General features: G+C 39.8%; 1 protein-coding gene across 1 annotated transcript; it reads left to right on the top strand.

Annotated features, from left to right (window-relative positions):
- Positions 1-11,576: 11,576 nt before the first annotated feature.
- On the top strand, positions 11,577-12,557 carry LOC130975077 (uncharacterized). The gene is made up of 2 exons (XM_057899908.1): positions 11,577-11,962; positions 12,017-12,557. Exons 1-2 carry the CDS (start codon positions 11,577-11,579, stop codon positions 12,555-12,557), a joined length of 927 nt encoding a protein of 308 aa, XP_057755891.1.
- The last annotated feature ends 3,618 nt before the right edge of the window (positions 12,558-16,175 follow it).

The raw sequence follows: 16,175 nt of genomic DNA, 5'->3' as shown, positions 1-16,175 counted from the left end.
ACCTTCCGGATTCTCTTGAATGCTGCCATCAGGTCCTGCCTATACCACGAAGACTCCGAAGAATCCAAGAGATATTCACTAAGCCTCGAATGCTTGTAGAACAAGAATGGTTGTCAGTCACCTTGTTCATAGGTGAGAGTGGTGATGGGCGTCAATCATCACCATCATCATGTTGAAGAACAAGTGATATCTTGGTAAAAGAACAAGCGGAATTGAATGGAAGAACAATAGTAATTGCATTAATACTCGAGGTACAGCAGAGCTCCACACCCTTAATCTATGGTGTGTAGAAACTCCACCGTTGAAAATACATAAGAACAGGGTCTAGGCATGGCCGAATGGCCAGCCTCCCAAAGATCTAAGATAGCATAAAACAAAGATAGCTACCAAAGTCTCGATACAAATACAATAGTAAAAGGTCCTACTTATAGATAACTAGTAGCCTAGGTGTACAAAGATGAGTAAATGACATAAAAATCCACTTCCGGGCCCACTTGGTGTGTGCTTGGGCTGAGCAATCAAGGAATTCGTGTAGAGAACTTTTCTGGAGTTAAACGCCAGCTCCCATGCCAGTTTGGGCGTTTAACTCCAACTTTTATTCCTGTTCCGGCGTTTAACGCTGGAATTCCTGAGGCCGGATTGCTTTGCGGGTTTGGGCCATCAAATCTTGGACAAAGTATGGACTATTATATATTGCTGGAAAGCCCTGGATGTCTACTTTCCAACGCCGTTGAGAGCGCGCCAATTGGGCTTCTGTAGCTCCAGAAAATCCACTTCGAGTGCAGGGAGGTCAGAATCCAACAGCATCTGCAGTCCTTTTTGGTCTCTGAATCAGATTTTTGCTCAGGTCCCTCAATTTCAGCCAGAAAATACCTGAAATCACAGAAAAACACACAAACTCATAGTAAAGTCCAGAAAAGTGAATTTTAAATAAAAACTAATAAAAATGTACTAAAATCTAACTAAAAGATATCAAAAACATACTAAAAACAATGCCAAAAAGTATACAAATTATCCGCTCATCAGACTCCAAAATATCAAAGAAACTTAGCTCCAATTAGATGAGCGGGACTAGTAGCTTTTTGCTTCTGAACAGTTTTGGCATCTCACTTTATCCTTTGAAGTTTAGAATGATTGGCATCCATAGGAACTCAGAACTCAGATAGTGTTATTGATTCTCCTAGTTAAGTATGATGATTCTTGAACATAGCTACTTTATGAGTCTTGGCCGTGGCCCAAAGCACTCTGTCTTCCAGTATTACCACCGGATACATACATGCCACAGACACATAATTGAGTGAACCTTTTCAGATTGTGACTCAGATTTGCTAGAGTCCCCAATTAGAGGTGTCTAAGGTTCTTAAGCACACTCTTTTTGCCTTGGATCACAACTTTATTTCTTTCTTTTTCTTTTTCTCTTTCTTTTCTTTTTCTTTTTTTTTTTGTATTCACTGCTTTTTCTTGCTTCAAGAATCAATTTGATGATTTTTCAGATCCTCAATAACAGTTCTCCTTTTCCATCATTCTTTCAAGAGCCAACAATTTTAACATTCTTAAAACAACAAATTCAAAAGACATATGCACTGTTCAAGCATTCATTCAGAAAATAAAAAGTATTGTCACCACATTAAACTAATTCAACTAGTTTCAAAGATGAATTCGAAATCCTGTACTTCTTGTTCTTTTGTGATTAAAGCATTTTTCATTTAAGAGAGGTGATGGATTCATAGGACATTCATAGCTTTAAGATATGAACCTTAAATTTTATTAATCCTGAATCAAGAACAAGACTCAAAAATAGATATAAGATAAGACTAATAGTAATAGAAAACAAAAATTTAAATAGGCTCCTAATGATAGAGGTTATCACAGAGTTAGGACTCAACAACCTTGATTTTGAGAAGTGGATGCTCCCTCAACTTGAGGGGAGAGCTTTTGGCGTTTCAACTCTTGAAGTTCACGCCCCTGCTTCTCTTGTTCCTTTAGCAATTTGCAGAGCATGCAGTTCTGATTCTGCTGTTCTTCCTTAAGTTGCTCCATAGTTTCTTGCAACTTGGTGATAGATGCTTCTAGGCTGGCCCAGTAGTCAATTTCAGGAAATTCAGGGAGGAACTCCTGCACCCTCTTTTTGATAGAGTTGTCTTGCATTTGTCCTTCCATTGACTTCTCGGTGATTGGATGTTCAATGGGTATGAATTCATCTACTCCCATCTTCACCCCAGCCTCTTTACAGAGCAAGGAGATCAAGCTTGGGTAAGCCAGTTTGGCTTCAGTGGAATTCTTATTTGCAATTGTGTAGATCTCACAAGCAATCAGATGATGAACCTCCACTTCTTTTCCAAGCATAATGCAATGAATCATCACTGCTCTCTTGATAGTGACCTCAGAATGGTTGCTAGTGGGCAATATGGAACGCCCAATAAAGTCTAGCCAGCCTATTGCAATTGGTTTGAGGTCTCCCCTATTGAGTTGGTTTGGGACACCTTTTGAATTGGTTATCCACTTAGTTCCAGGGAGGCAAATGTCCTCTAGAACTTGATCCAACCCCTTATCTGCTCTCACCATTCTCCTATTAAAGGATTCAGGATCATCTTGCAGTTGAGGCAATTTGAAAACCTCTCTTATTTTGTCCAGATGGAAGTAAATAACTTTCCCTCTGACCATGGTTCTGTAAGTATGGAAAGCAGTTCCAGTCATTCTCTGCTTATCTGTCAGCCACAGATTTGAGTAGAATTCCTGAACCATATTTCTTCCAACCTTTATCTCAGGATTGGTTAGAACTTCCCATCCTCTGTTTCGAATTTGCTCTTGGATCCCCGGATATTCATCTTCTTTTAGATCGAATTTGACTTCCGGGATCACTGACCTCAGACCCATTATTTTGTGATAATGGTCTTCATGTTCTTTGGTTAAGAACTTCTCTTGATTCCAAAGACTCTTTGGATTATTCTCTTTCTTGCCTCTTAAATTGGTTTGTTTTCCCTTAGGAGCCATGATCTTGATGAATCTTGGCTTAGTGATCATGGAAAAGCACACCAAACTTAGAGGTTTGCTTGCCCTCAAGCAAAAGAAAGAAAAGAGGGGAGAGAGGAGGAGAGCAAATTCGAATGGTGGGGAGAAAAGGGGTGGCCGAACATGTATTTATAAGGGAGGGGGAGAGATTTCGAAAATTTTGAAGGAGATTTGAGAAGATATGGAAAGAATTTGAGAAATATTTGAGTTTTTTAAGAAGATTTGGGAAGGATTTGAGAGAGATTTGAAGAATGATTTTAATTTTTTGAAAATTTGAAGGTGGATGATGAAAGTTTGAAATGCGTTTATGTAGAAAATTATGGATCAAAAAAGGAAAGTTTGAAAAAATTTTAATCAGAAAGCAAAATCTCTGTCCCCCACCTTTCTGGCGTTAAACGCCCAGAATGGCATCCATTCTGGCGTTTAACGCCCAATTGTTGGCCATTGTGGGCGTTTAACGCCCAGCCAGATACCCTGGCTAGCGTTAAACACCAGAATTCCCTTCATCACTGGGCGTTTTGCTAAACGCCCAGGATGCTACACACCTGGCGTTAAACGCCCAGAATGGAGCCCATTCTGGCGTTTAACGCCCAAAATGACACCTTTACTGGCGTTAAACGCCCAGAATGGTGCCCATTCTGGCGTTTAACGCCCAAAATTCCCTTTACTGGCATTTTTTTGCCAGCAAGCTCTTTTTCTCTGCTTTTTGTACTGAATTCTTCTGTAACTCTGTGAATTCCTTCAATTTTGATATTTGCCCTTTGAGAATATGGATTGAACCTTGATTAAACAAAACAGATAACCTGCTAATCACTGGGTTGCCTCCCAGCAAGCGCTTCTTTATTGTCTCAGTTTTGAGCATTCTTGCTCAAAATTGCTTTCAAGATAATGCTTAATCCTCTGTCCATTAACAATGAACTTCTTGTCAGAATCAGTATCCTGAAGCTCAACATATCCATATAGTGATACTCCTGTAATCACATACGGACCCCTCCAGTGGGATTTAAGTTTTCCTGGGAACAATCTGAGCCTAGAGTTGAAGAGCAGAACTTTTTGTCCTGGCTCTAAGACTCTGGATGACAACTTCTTGTCATGCCACTTCTTTGCCTTTTTCTTATAAATTTTAGCATTTTCAAAGGCACTGAGTCTAAATTCATCTAGCTCATTTAGCTGGAGCAATCTTTTTTCACCAGCTAACTTAGCATCCAGGTTTAGGAATCTGGTTGCCCAGTAGGCTTTATGTTCCAGTTCCACGGGCAGATGACAGGCCTTGCCATACACAAGTTGGTATGGAGAGGTTCCTATTGGAGTCTTGAATGCTGTTCTGTATGCCCACAGAGCATCATCCAAGCTCTTTGCCCAATCCTTTCTACGGGCAATTACAGTCCGTTCTAGGATTCTTTTTAGCTCTCTGTTAGAGACTTCAGCTTGCCCATTTGTCTGTGGATGATACGGGGTTGCCACTTTGTGGCTAATTTCATATCGGACCATAGCAGAGTACAGCTATTTATTGCAGAAATGAGTACCCCCATCACTGATTAGTACTCTGGGAACACCAAACTTGCTGAAGATGTGTTTCTGGAGGAATTTCAGCATGGTCTTAGTATCATTAGTGGGTGTAACAATTGCTTCTACCCATTTGGATACATAGTCCACTGCCACCAGAATGTAAGTGTTTGAGTATGATGGTGGGAATGGACCCATAAAGTCAATTCCCCATACATCAAACAATTCAATCTCTAGGATCCCTTGTTGAGGCATGGCGTATCCATGAGGCAGGTTACAGGCTCTTTGGCAACTGTCACAGTTACGCACAAACTCCCGGGCATCTCTATAGAGAGTAGGCCAGTAGAAGCCACATTGGAGGACCTTAGTGGCTGTTCGCTCACTTCCGAAATGTCCCCCATACTGTGATCCATGGCAATGCCACAGGATCCTTTGTGCTTCTTCTCTGGGTACACATCTGCGGATCATTCTGTCTGCACATCTCTTAAAGAGATATGGCTCATCCCATAGGTAGTACTTGGCATCTGAAATTAATTTCTTTCTTTGCACTCTGCTGTACTCCTGGGGTATGAACCTCACAGCTTTGTAGTTTGCAATGTCTGCAAACCATGGAGCTTCCTGAATGGCAAAGAGTTGCTCATCTGGGAAAGTCTCAGAGATCTCAGTAGAAGGGAGGGACGTCCCAGCTACTGGTTCTATTCGGGACAGATGATCAGCTACTTGGTTCTCTGTCCCTTTTCTGTCTCTTATTTCTATATCAAACTCTTGCAGAAGCAACACCCATCTTATTAGCCTGGGTTTTGAATCCTGCTTTGTGAGTAAGTATTTAAGAGCAGCATGGTCAGTGTACACAACCACTTTGGATCCCACTAGATAGGATCTAAACTTGTCAATGGCATAGACCACTTCAAGTAACTCTTTTTCTGTGGTTGTGTAATTCTTCTGTGCATCATTTAGAACACAGCTGGCATAATAAATGACGTGCAGAAGCTTGTCATGCCTCTGTCCCAACACTGCACCAATGGCATGGTCACTGGCATCACACATTAGTTCGAATGGCAATGTCCAGTCTGGTGCAGAGATAACTAGTGCTGTGACCAGCTTGGCTTTCAGGGTCTCAAATGCCTGCAGACACTGTGTGTCAAACATAAATGGTGTGTCCGCAGCTAGCAGGTTGCTCAAAGGTTTTGCAATTTTCGAAAAATCCTTTATAAACCTTCTGTAGAATCCTGCATGCCCCAGAAAGCTTCTGATTGCCTTAACATTGGCAGGTGGTGGTAATTTTTCAATTACCTCTACCTTTGCCTTATCCACCTCTATTCCTTTGCTTGAAATTTTGTGTCCAAGGACAATTCCTTCAGTCACCATAAAGTGACATTTCTCCCAGTTTAAAACCAGGTTAGTCTCTTGGCACCTTTTCAGGACAAGTGCTAGGTGGTTAAGACAGGAGCTGAATGAGTCTCCATATACTGAGAAGTCATCCATGAAGACTTCCAGGAATTTCTCCACCATATCAGAGAAGATGGATAGCATGCATCTCTAAAAGGTTGCAGGAGCATTACACAGACCAAAAGGCATCCTCCTGTAAGCAAACACGCCAGAAGGGCAAGTAAATGCTGTTTTCTCTTGGTCTTGAGGATCCACTGCAATTTGGTTGTAACCTGAATAGCCATCCAAAAAGCAGTAATAATCATGACCAGCTAGTCTTTCTAGCATTTGGTCTATGAATGGTAAAGGAAAGTGATCCTTTCTGGTGGCTGTATTGAGCCTTCTATAGTCAATACACATACGCCACCCTGTGACTGTTCTTGTAGGAACCAGTTCATTTTTTTCATTATGAACTACTGTCATGCCCCCCTTCTTGGGGACAACTTGGACACGGCTCACCCAGGGGCTATCAGAAATAGGATAAATAATCCCAGCCTCTAGTAATTTAGTGACCTCTTTCTGCACTACCTCCTTCATGGCTGGATTTAGCCGCCTTTGTGGTTGGACCACTGGTTTGGCATTATCCTCCAATAGGATCTTGTGCATGCATCTTGTTGGGCTAATGCCCTTAAGATCACTTATGGACCACCCAAGAGCTGTCTTGTGTGTCCTTAGCACTTGAATCAGTGCTTCCTCTTCCTATGGATTTAAAGCAGAGCTTATGATTACAGGAAAGGTATCACCTTCTCCCAGAAATACATATTTCAGGGATGGTGGTGATGGTTTGAGCTCGGGTTTGGGAGGTTTCTCCTCTTCCTGAGGGATTTTCAGAGGTTCTATTATTCTCTCTGATTCCTCCAAATCAGGCTGAACATCTTTAAAGATGTCCTCTAGCTCTGATTCGAGACTCTCAGTCATATTGATCTCTTCCACAAAAGAGTCAATAATGTCAACGCCCATACAGTCATTTGATGTGTCTGGATGCTGCATAGCTTTTATAGCTGGCGCACGAATTTGTGATTCGCACAACTAACCAGCAAGTGCACTGGGTCGTCCAAGTAATACCTTACGTGAGTAAGGGTCGATCCCACGGAGATTATTGGCTTGAAGCAATCAATGTTTATTTTATTTGTCTCAGTTAGGATGTCACAAAATTGTTTGGATTACTTGAACAATAGAGTTATTTGTTTATAAAGGATTGTGGAATATATTAGAATAACAAAGAATACTAGCATTACTTGTTGTGCAGTAATGGAGAATATGTTGAAGTTTTGGAGATGCTTTGTTCTCTGAACTTCAACTCTTCCTTGAGATCCTCTTCTCACACGCAAGGTCTATCCATGGCAAGCTCTATGTAGGGTGTCACCGTTGTCAATGGCTACTTCCCATCCTCGCAGTGAAAGCTAATGCTCACGCACTCTGTCACAGTACGGCCAATCACCGGTTGGTTCCCGCTTCCTACTGGAATAGAATCCCTCTTTTGCGTCTGTCACTAACGCCCAGCAGGTTGCAAGTTTGAAGCACGTCACAGTCATTCAATCCTGGAATCCTACTCGGAATACCACAGACAAGGTTTAGACTTTCCGGATTCTCATGAATGCCGCCATCTATCTAGCTTATACCACGAAGATTCTGTTGGGGAATCTAAGAGATATTCATTCATTCTGATGTAGAACGGAGGTGGTTGTCAGGCACACATTCATGGATTGAGGAAGGTGATGAGTGTCACGGATCATCACCTTCTTCACAATTAAGCGCGAATAAACATCTTAGATAAGAACAAGCGTGTTTGAATGGAAAACAAAGGAATTGTATTAAATCATCGAGACGCTGCAGAGCTCCTCACCCCCAACAATGGAGTTTAGAGACTCATGCCATCAAAAGTATGTAATTCAGATTTGTAAAAATGTCATGAGGTACAAGATAAGTCTGTAAAAGTTGTTTAAATAGTAAACTAGTAACCTAGGTTTACAGAAAATGAATAAACTAAGATAATTGGTGCAGAAATCCACTTCTGGGGCCCACTTGGTGTGTGCTGGGGCTGAGACTAAAGCTTTCCACGTGTAAAGGCCTTTCTTGGCGTCAAACTCCAGGTTATGACGTGTTTTGGGCGTTCAACTCCGGATCATGACGTTTTTCTGGCGTTTAACTCCAGACAGCAGCATGAACTTGGCGTTTAACGCCAAGTTACGTCGTCTATCCTTGCGCAAAGTATGGACTATTATATATTGCTGGAAAGCCCTGGATGTCTACTTTCCAACGCCGTTGAGAGCGCGTCAATTGGACTCCTGTAGCTCCAGAAAATCCATTTCGAGTGTAGGGAGGTCAGGATCCAACAGCATCAGCAGTCCTTTTTCAGCCTAAGTCAGATTTTTGCTCAGCTCCCTCAATTTCAGCCAGAAAATACCTGAAATCACAGAAAAACACACAAACTCATAGTAAAGTCCAGAAATATGATTTTTACCTAAAAACTAATATTATTTTACTAAAAACTAACTGAAACATGCTAAAATCTACATGAAATTACCCCCAAAAAGCGTACAAAATATCCGCTCATCACAACACCAAACTTAAACTGTTGCTTGTCCTCAAGCAACTAGATAAATAAAATAGGTTTTAACAGAAATAAAGAAGTAATAATATTTTAGAGTTTTAAATGAAGCTTAGATTCTTATTAGATGAGCGGGGCTTGTAGCTTCTTGTTTCTGAACAGTTTTGGCATCTCCCTGTATCTTTTAAATTTCAGAATGATTGGCATCCTTAGGAACTCAGAATTCAGATAGTATCATTGACTCTCCTAGTGTAGTATGTTGATTCTTGAACACAGTTATTTTATGAGTCTTGGCTGTGGCCCTAAGCACTTTGTTTTCCAGTATTACCACCGGATACAAAAAATGCCACAGACACATAACTGGGTGAACCTTTTCAGATTGTGACTCAGCTTTGCTAGAGTCCCCAATTAGTGGTGTCCAGAGCTCTTAAGCACACTCTTTTGCTTTGGATCACGACTTTAACCACTCAGTCTCAAGCTTTTCACTTGGACCTTCATGACACAAGCACATGGTTAGGGACAGCTTGATTTAGCCGCTTAGGCCTGGATTTTATTTCCTTGGGCCCTCCTATCCATAGATGCTCAAAGCCTTGGATCCTTTTTACTCTTGGCTAGTGCCCATGGCTTGTGAATATTGTGTTTTTTTTTTTTTTTTTTGAACTGCTTTTTCTTGCTTCAAGAATCAATTTCATGATTTTTCAGATCATCAATGATATTTTTCGTGTTCCTCATCCTTTCAGGAGCCAATATTCATCAAATTCAAAGTACATATTATGCACTGTTCAAGCATTCATTCAGAGAACAAAAAGTATTGCCACCACATATAATTAATTATAAATTTTATTATTAAGAACTCGAAAAATATAGATTACTTCTTTATTCTAAAATAAAATCTACTACTTTATTCATGCCTGATGATGATGAGAAAAATAAACTATAGCTTAATTGGAAATAAAATCAAAATAGACATACTAATTACTACTAAATATCTCCTAAGGTGAATTTCAATAAAATAAAATAAAAACGCTATTACTAAATTAAAGCAGGAAAATTGGAACTCAGCAACCTGTTGTTTTGAGTAGTAGATGTTCTTTTAATCCATGGAGCACTTTTCAGGGATTAATTTTTGGCGTTTCAGCTCCCTTAGATCACGCCCTTGCTCCTCCTGTTCCTTGAGCAGTTTGCAAATCATGCTACTTTGATTATTCTGCTCTTCCTTTATTTGATCCATAGCTTCTTGCAATCTGGAAATAGAAGCCTCAAGATGTTCCCAATATTCGAATTGGGGCAGTTCTGGGAGGGCTTCTTGTGCTCTCCTCTTGGTTGAATCATCTTGTTGCTGTTGTCTGACCATTGATATTCCAGTAATGGGCTTTTCAATTAGGATATATTCAGTTATTCCCATCTTCACTCCAGCATCTTTGCAAAGCATAGAAATTAGGCTTGGATAAGCCAATTTGGCGTCCGTATAATTCTTGTTTGCAATTTTGTATAGCTCACATGAGATCATCTGATGGACTTCCACTTCTTTTCCTAGCATGATGCAGTGAATCATGACAGCTCTTTTGATGGTAACTTCAGAACGGTTGCTGGTGGGTAATATGGAACGACTAATAAAATCCAGCCAGCCTCTAGCTACTGGTTTTAGATCTTCTCTTTTGAGTTGAACTGGGTTGCCAGTTGTACTGGTAGTCCACTTGGCTCCAGGGACGCATATATCTTCCAAGATCTTGTCCAATCCTTTATTGATCCTCATCATTCTCCTATTAAAGGAGTCTGGGTCATCCTTCAGTTGAGGAATCTTGAATATCTCCCTGATCTTGTCAGCATTGGTATGAATGATCTTTCCTCTGACTACGGTCTTATGGTCAAAGAGAGCCGCTCCAATGATTCTTTGCCTTTCTGTCTGTCATAGATTAGCATAGAATTCCTGAACCATGTTCCTTCCCACTTTTGTTTCAGGATTGGCCAGAATTTCCCAATGCTGTAGAAGATACAATGAGAAGCGTGTAAAGTGTCATGAGGTCTAGATACAATGTCAAAAGATCCTATTAATAGTGAACTAGTAACCTAGGGTATACATAAATGAGTAAATGACGTAAAAATCCACTTCCGGGGTCCACTTAGTGTGTGCTTGGGCTGAGCATTGGAGCTTTCATGTGTAGAGACTTTTTCTGGAGTTAAACGCCAGCTTTTATGCCAGTTTGGGCGTTTAACTCCAATTTTTATGCCAGTTCCGGCGTTAAACGTTGGGAATTCTGAAGCTGATTTGCAACGCCGGTTTGGGCCATCAAATCTCGGGCAAAGTATGGACTATTATACATTTCTGGAAAGCCCAGGATGTCTACTTTCCAACGCCATTGAGAGCGCGCCAATTGGGCTTCTGTAGCTCCAGAAAATCCACTTTGAGTGCAGGGAGGTCAGAATCCAACAGCATCTGCAGTCCTTTTCAGCCTCTGAATCAGATTTTTGCTCAGGACCCTCAATTTCAGCCAGAAAATACCTGAAATCACAGAAAAACACACAAACTCATAGTAAAGTTCAGAAAAGTGAATTTTAACTAAAAACTAATAAAAATATAATAAAAACTAACTAAAATATACTAAAAATATACTAAAAACAATGCCAAAAAGCGTATAAATTATCTGCTCATCAATAGGAACGGAGCAGAGAACAAGGTAGCTGACCACCTCTCAAGGATCCCACAAGAAGAAGAAATGCAGCAAGTAGTAGTAAATGAAAGCTTTCTTGATGAACAATTGATGATGATTCGAGTAGCCCCTTGGTTTGCAGACATAGCTAACTTCAAGGCTTTTGGGGAGCTACCAACTAACATCAATAAGCACATGAGGAGGAAGCTAATCAAGGTCGCCAAACACTACATATGGGATGACCCCTATTTGTTCAAAAAGTGTACTGATGGAGTCCTAAGAAGGTGTATATCCCATGAGAAGGGCAGGAAGTGTTATGGCAGTGCCATGGGTTAGCATATGGAGGTCACTTCAGTGGAGAAAGGACAGCAGCAAAAGTGCTTCAATCCGGATTTTACTGGCCAACAACGTTTAAGGATGCCAAGGAAATGGTGTCAAGGTGTGATGAATGTCAAAGAGCTGGTAATCTAACCAAGAGGAATGAGATGCCACAACAATACATACTAGAGCTGGAGCTATTTGATGTATGGGGAATTGATTTCATGGGACCCTTCCCAACCTCCTACTCAAATAGCTACATATTAGTGGCTGTTGATTATGTTTCGAGGTGGGTAAAAGCCATAGCCACTGCAACAAATGACAACAAGGTTGTGATAAGGTTCTTGAGAAGGAACATCTTCAGCAGATTTGTAGTTCCCAGAGCTCTCATTAGTGATGGAGGGACACACTTCTGCAACAAACAACTCGAGACACTGCTTCTCAGATATGGAGTAAAGCACAAAGTGGCAACTCCATACCACCCACAGACCAACGGGTAAGCCGAGATCTCCAACAGAGAGCTAAAACGAATCTTTGAAAAAACTGTTAGAAGCTCAGTAAAGGACTGGTCTAAGAAGCTAGATGATGCTCTATGGGCCAACAGGACAGCCTTCAAGACCCCCATTGGGATGTCACCATACCAACTGGTATTTGGCAAGGCTTGCCACTTGCCATTTGAACTGGAGCACAGAGCCTTCTGGGCTCTAAAACTACTGAATTTTGATGAGCAAGCTGTTGGAGAAAAGAGATTAATACAACTCAATGAGCTGGAAGAGTTTAGAAATCAAGCATATGAGAATGCAAAAATCTACAAAGAGAACACAAAAAGGTGGCATGACCAAAAGATAGCAAGAAGGGAGTTCACTGAAGGACAGAAGGTGTTACTCTACAACTCAAGACTCAAGTTCTTCCCTGGAAAACTTAAGTCTCGATGGTCAGGACCTTTCACCATACTCAAGGTGTTTCCCTATGGTCATGTGGAGCTCATGGAGAACAAAACTCAGAGAACCTTTTCTTTCAATGGCCATAGACACAAGCACTACTTGGGAGGCTCCTTGGAAGAGCAGAGAGTGAGCTACAAGCTCAGCTAAAGATGAAGGAATGTCAAGCTAAAGACAATAAAGAAGCGCTAGTTGAGAGGCACCCCAACACTTTATCCTTTCTGATTTAGTTGCTTTTCTTAGAAGTAGTTTAAATTCTGTTGCATTAGATAGTTTATTTTTCAGTAATTTGGATCAGTTTACAATTGTAGAATAGAAAGTTTGATATTAGCTTTGATAGCTAGATTTTCTTTATGCTCTCTTATTTCTTTCTATTTGGGAATTGCAACTTGATGAATGCGTAACTAATGATGAGTGAATGAACTGAGAACTAGCTAAAGTGCTAAGTTTGGTGTGGCCTCTCACCACTTAATCTAGGCTTACAAACAATAAATAGTTTGATTTTGAAGAGTAAGCCCAGAGATTAAGTTTGGTGTGGCCACCACCAAGGATCACATAGCAGCCCAACTCACCCAATTTGAAAGCACTTAATGCTTTGGGTAAAGACATGAACGTGGTTTAATGAGTTCAAAGGAAGTGAAATCAAAAGAAAATGAAAAGTTTGATGTTATTCCACTCTTATGAACACATTAAATACACAATGATGAAACCAATTTATTAAGATGCCAAAGAATTAAGTTTGGTGTCCCAAGGGACACCCATCAGTTGCAATCCAATTCATTCTTGATTAGAAGGAACGGGAAGGGGTTCTTTTGTCATTACTAATGGGTTCAGTTTTAATTTCAGGAGAGAGGATGGGGCCCACATGGTAAACAACTCACAAAATAAGGAAGTCAAAGTGTACTTGCACTTTGGAACTCGACACACGCAGAAGACACTGTGAGAAAAGAGTTGGCGCCTCTTCCCACGCTAGGCGCCGCTTCCCAAAGTGGGAAAACATTTAACCCTTTTTGTTTCCCACCCTTTTAACCACACCATCCACCCATTATAAAAGCTTCACCCCAATATCCTCTCCCACTTCAACAATCTCCACACCCCTCACCATCACTTCTCTTCTCATCTTCTACTATCTCTCATCCCCTACTTTTTTTCTTGATTGGGACAATCAAGTCCTAAGTTTAGTGTTGGAGAAAAAACTTGTTTTGACTTCTCTTTCTTTTAACCCCTATTTTTTTACAACCTCAAGCACCCTTGATGAGCGGATATTTTATACGCTTTTTAGGGGTAATTTCATATAGATTTTAGTATATTTTAGTTAATTTTTAGTATATTTTTATTAGTTTTTAGGCAAAATTCATATTTCTGGACTTTACTATGAGTTTGTATGTTTTTCTGTGATTTCAGGTATTTTCTGGCTGAAATTGAGGGAGCTGAGTAAAAGAATCTGATTCAGGCTGAAAAAGGACTGCTGATGTTGTTGGATTCTGACCTTCCTGCACTCGGAATGGATTTTTTGAGCTACAAGAGTCCAATTGGCGCGCTCTCAATTGGGTTGGAAAGTAGATATCCAGGGCTTTCCAGCAATATATAATAGTCCATACTTTTCGTAAAGATAAACGATGTAAACCGGCGTTTAACGCCAGTTCCATGTTGCATTCTGGCGTTGAACGCCAGAAACAGGTTGCAAGTTGGAGTTAAACGCCAGAACAGGTTACAACCTGACGTTTAACTCCAGAAACAGCCCAGGCACGTGAGAAGCTCAAGTCTCAGCCCCAGCACATGCCAAGTGGGCCCCAGAAGTAGATTTCTGCACTATCTATGTTAGTTTACTCATTTTCTGTAAACCTAGGTTACTAGTTTAGTATTTAAACAACTTTTACAGACTTATTTTGTATCTCATGACATTTTAGATCTGAACTTTGTACTTTTTGACGGCATGAGTCTCTAAACTCCATTGTTGGGGGTGAGGAGCTCTATAGCGTCTCGATGAATTAATGCAATTATTTCTGTTTTCTATTCAAACACACTTGTTTCTCTTTAAGATGTTCATTCGTACTTAACCATGATGAAGGTGATGATCCGTGACACTCATCACCATTCTCAATCTATGAACGCGTGCCTGACAATCACCTCCGTTCTACCTTTGATTGAATGAATATCTCTTAGATTCCTTAATCAGAATCTTCGTGGTATAAGCTAGAATCCACTGGCAGCATCCTTGAGAATCCGGAAAGTCTAAACCTTGTCTGTGATATTTCGAGTAGGATTCAGGGATTGGATGACTGTGACGAGCTTCAAACTCGCGAGTGTTGGGCGTAGTGACAGACGCAAAAGGATCAATGGATCTTATTCCGACATGATCGAGAACCGACAGATGATTAGCCGTGCGGTGACAGCGCATTTGGACCATTTTTACTGAGAGGACGGATGGTAGCCATTGACAACGGTGATCCACCAACACACAGCTTGCCATAGGAGGAACCTTGCGTGTGTGAAGAAGAAGACAGGGGGAAAGCAGAGATTCAAAAAACAAAGCATCTCCAAAACTCCAACACAATCTCCATTACTGCGTAACAATTACTTATTTTATGCTCTTTTACTTTTTTACAATTGAAACTAAAGAACCCTATTGGTATCCTGACTAAGAATAATATGATAACTATAGCTTGCTTCAAGCCAACAATCTCCGTTGGATTCGACCCTTACTCACGTAAGGTATTACTTGGACGACCCAGTGCACTTGCTGGTTAGTTGTGCGGAATTACATAGTGTGAGTGTAATTTTCTTGCACTAAGTTTTTGGTGCCGTTGCCGGGGATTATTTGAGTTTGAACAACTGACGGTGAATCTTGTTGCTTAGATTAAGAAAATTTCGTCTTTTGGGTCAGAGTCTTTTATTTTCTTTTCAAAAATTTTTCAAAAATATTATTTTCTGACTTTTAGTTTTTCTGTGAGTTTAGTGTCATGTTTTAAGTTTGGTGTCAATTGCATGTTTTTCTTTGTCTTTTGATTTTCGAATTGCATGTTCTTTGTTCTTCCTTGATCTTCAAATTATTCTTGTGAATTTTTCTTGTTTGATCCTTGGTTTGTCTTGTTTTGTGTCTTTTCTTGTTTTTCTTGTGCTTTTTCAAAATATTAGTTTTCAAAAAATTATTGTTATTTATTAAAAATACCTCTTTAAAACACGTTACACTTATAGCTCAATTGGCTAGAGCGTTGGTTTGTGTCCTTGGTAATTGGGTATCTTCTTCTTAAAGCTTTTTCAAAAATAATTTTTCTTTGATTAAATCTTGTGCCAAAGTTTAAGTTTGGTGTTCCCTTGTTAATTTTTCTTTAGTTTTCGAAAATTTTAAATTGGTTTTCTAAAAATTTTAAGTTTGGTGTTCTTTCTTTTGTTCTTGGTGTTATTGTGAGTCCTTAAAGTGTTCTTGAGTCTTCTTTGTGTTTTAATCTTAAAATTTTAAGTTTGGTGTGCCTTTGTGTTTTCCCTCCAAAATTTTCGAAAACAAGGATCATTGGATTTAAAAATTTTAAGTCTTGTGTCTTTTGTGTGTTTTTCTCTTTCATAATAAAATTCAAAAATAAAAAAATTATCTTTTCTAACTATTTTTAAAAAATTATTTCGAATTTTTTTTTAAATTCAGATTTCAATTTCAACATTTTTCAAATCTTATCCTTTTAAGATTTTTAAAATCATATCTTTTTCAAAAATATCCTAATCACTTTCTCTCTCTCCTCACTTTTTTGAAAATCTTCATAAAATATTTTT

This window comes from Arachis stenosperma, chromosome 4 (assembly GCF_014773155.1).
Source record: "Arachis stenosperma cultivar V10309 chromosome 4, arast.V10309.gnm1.PFL2, whole genome shotgun sequence".
NCBI classification, from domain to species: domain Eukaryota; kingdom Viridiplantae; phylum Streptophyta; class Magnoliopsida; order Fabales; family Fabaceae; genus Arachis; species Arachis stenosperma.
This window is presented reverse-complemented; position numbering and strand designations above follow the sequence as displayed.

Coding starts and splice junctions, on each gene's coding strand:
- LOC130975077 (XM_057899908.1), top strand. CDS start 11,577: ATGGTGTCAAGGTGTGATGAATGTCAAAGAGCTGGTAATCTAACCAAG. Junction 11,963..12,016: donor TACCACCCACAGACCAACGG/GTAAGCCGAGAT, acceptor AAAAACTGTTAG/AAGCTCAGTAAAGGACTGGT.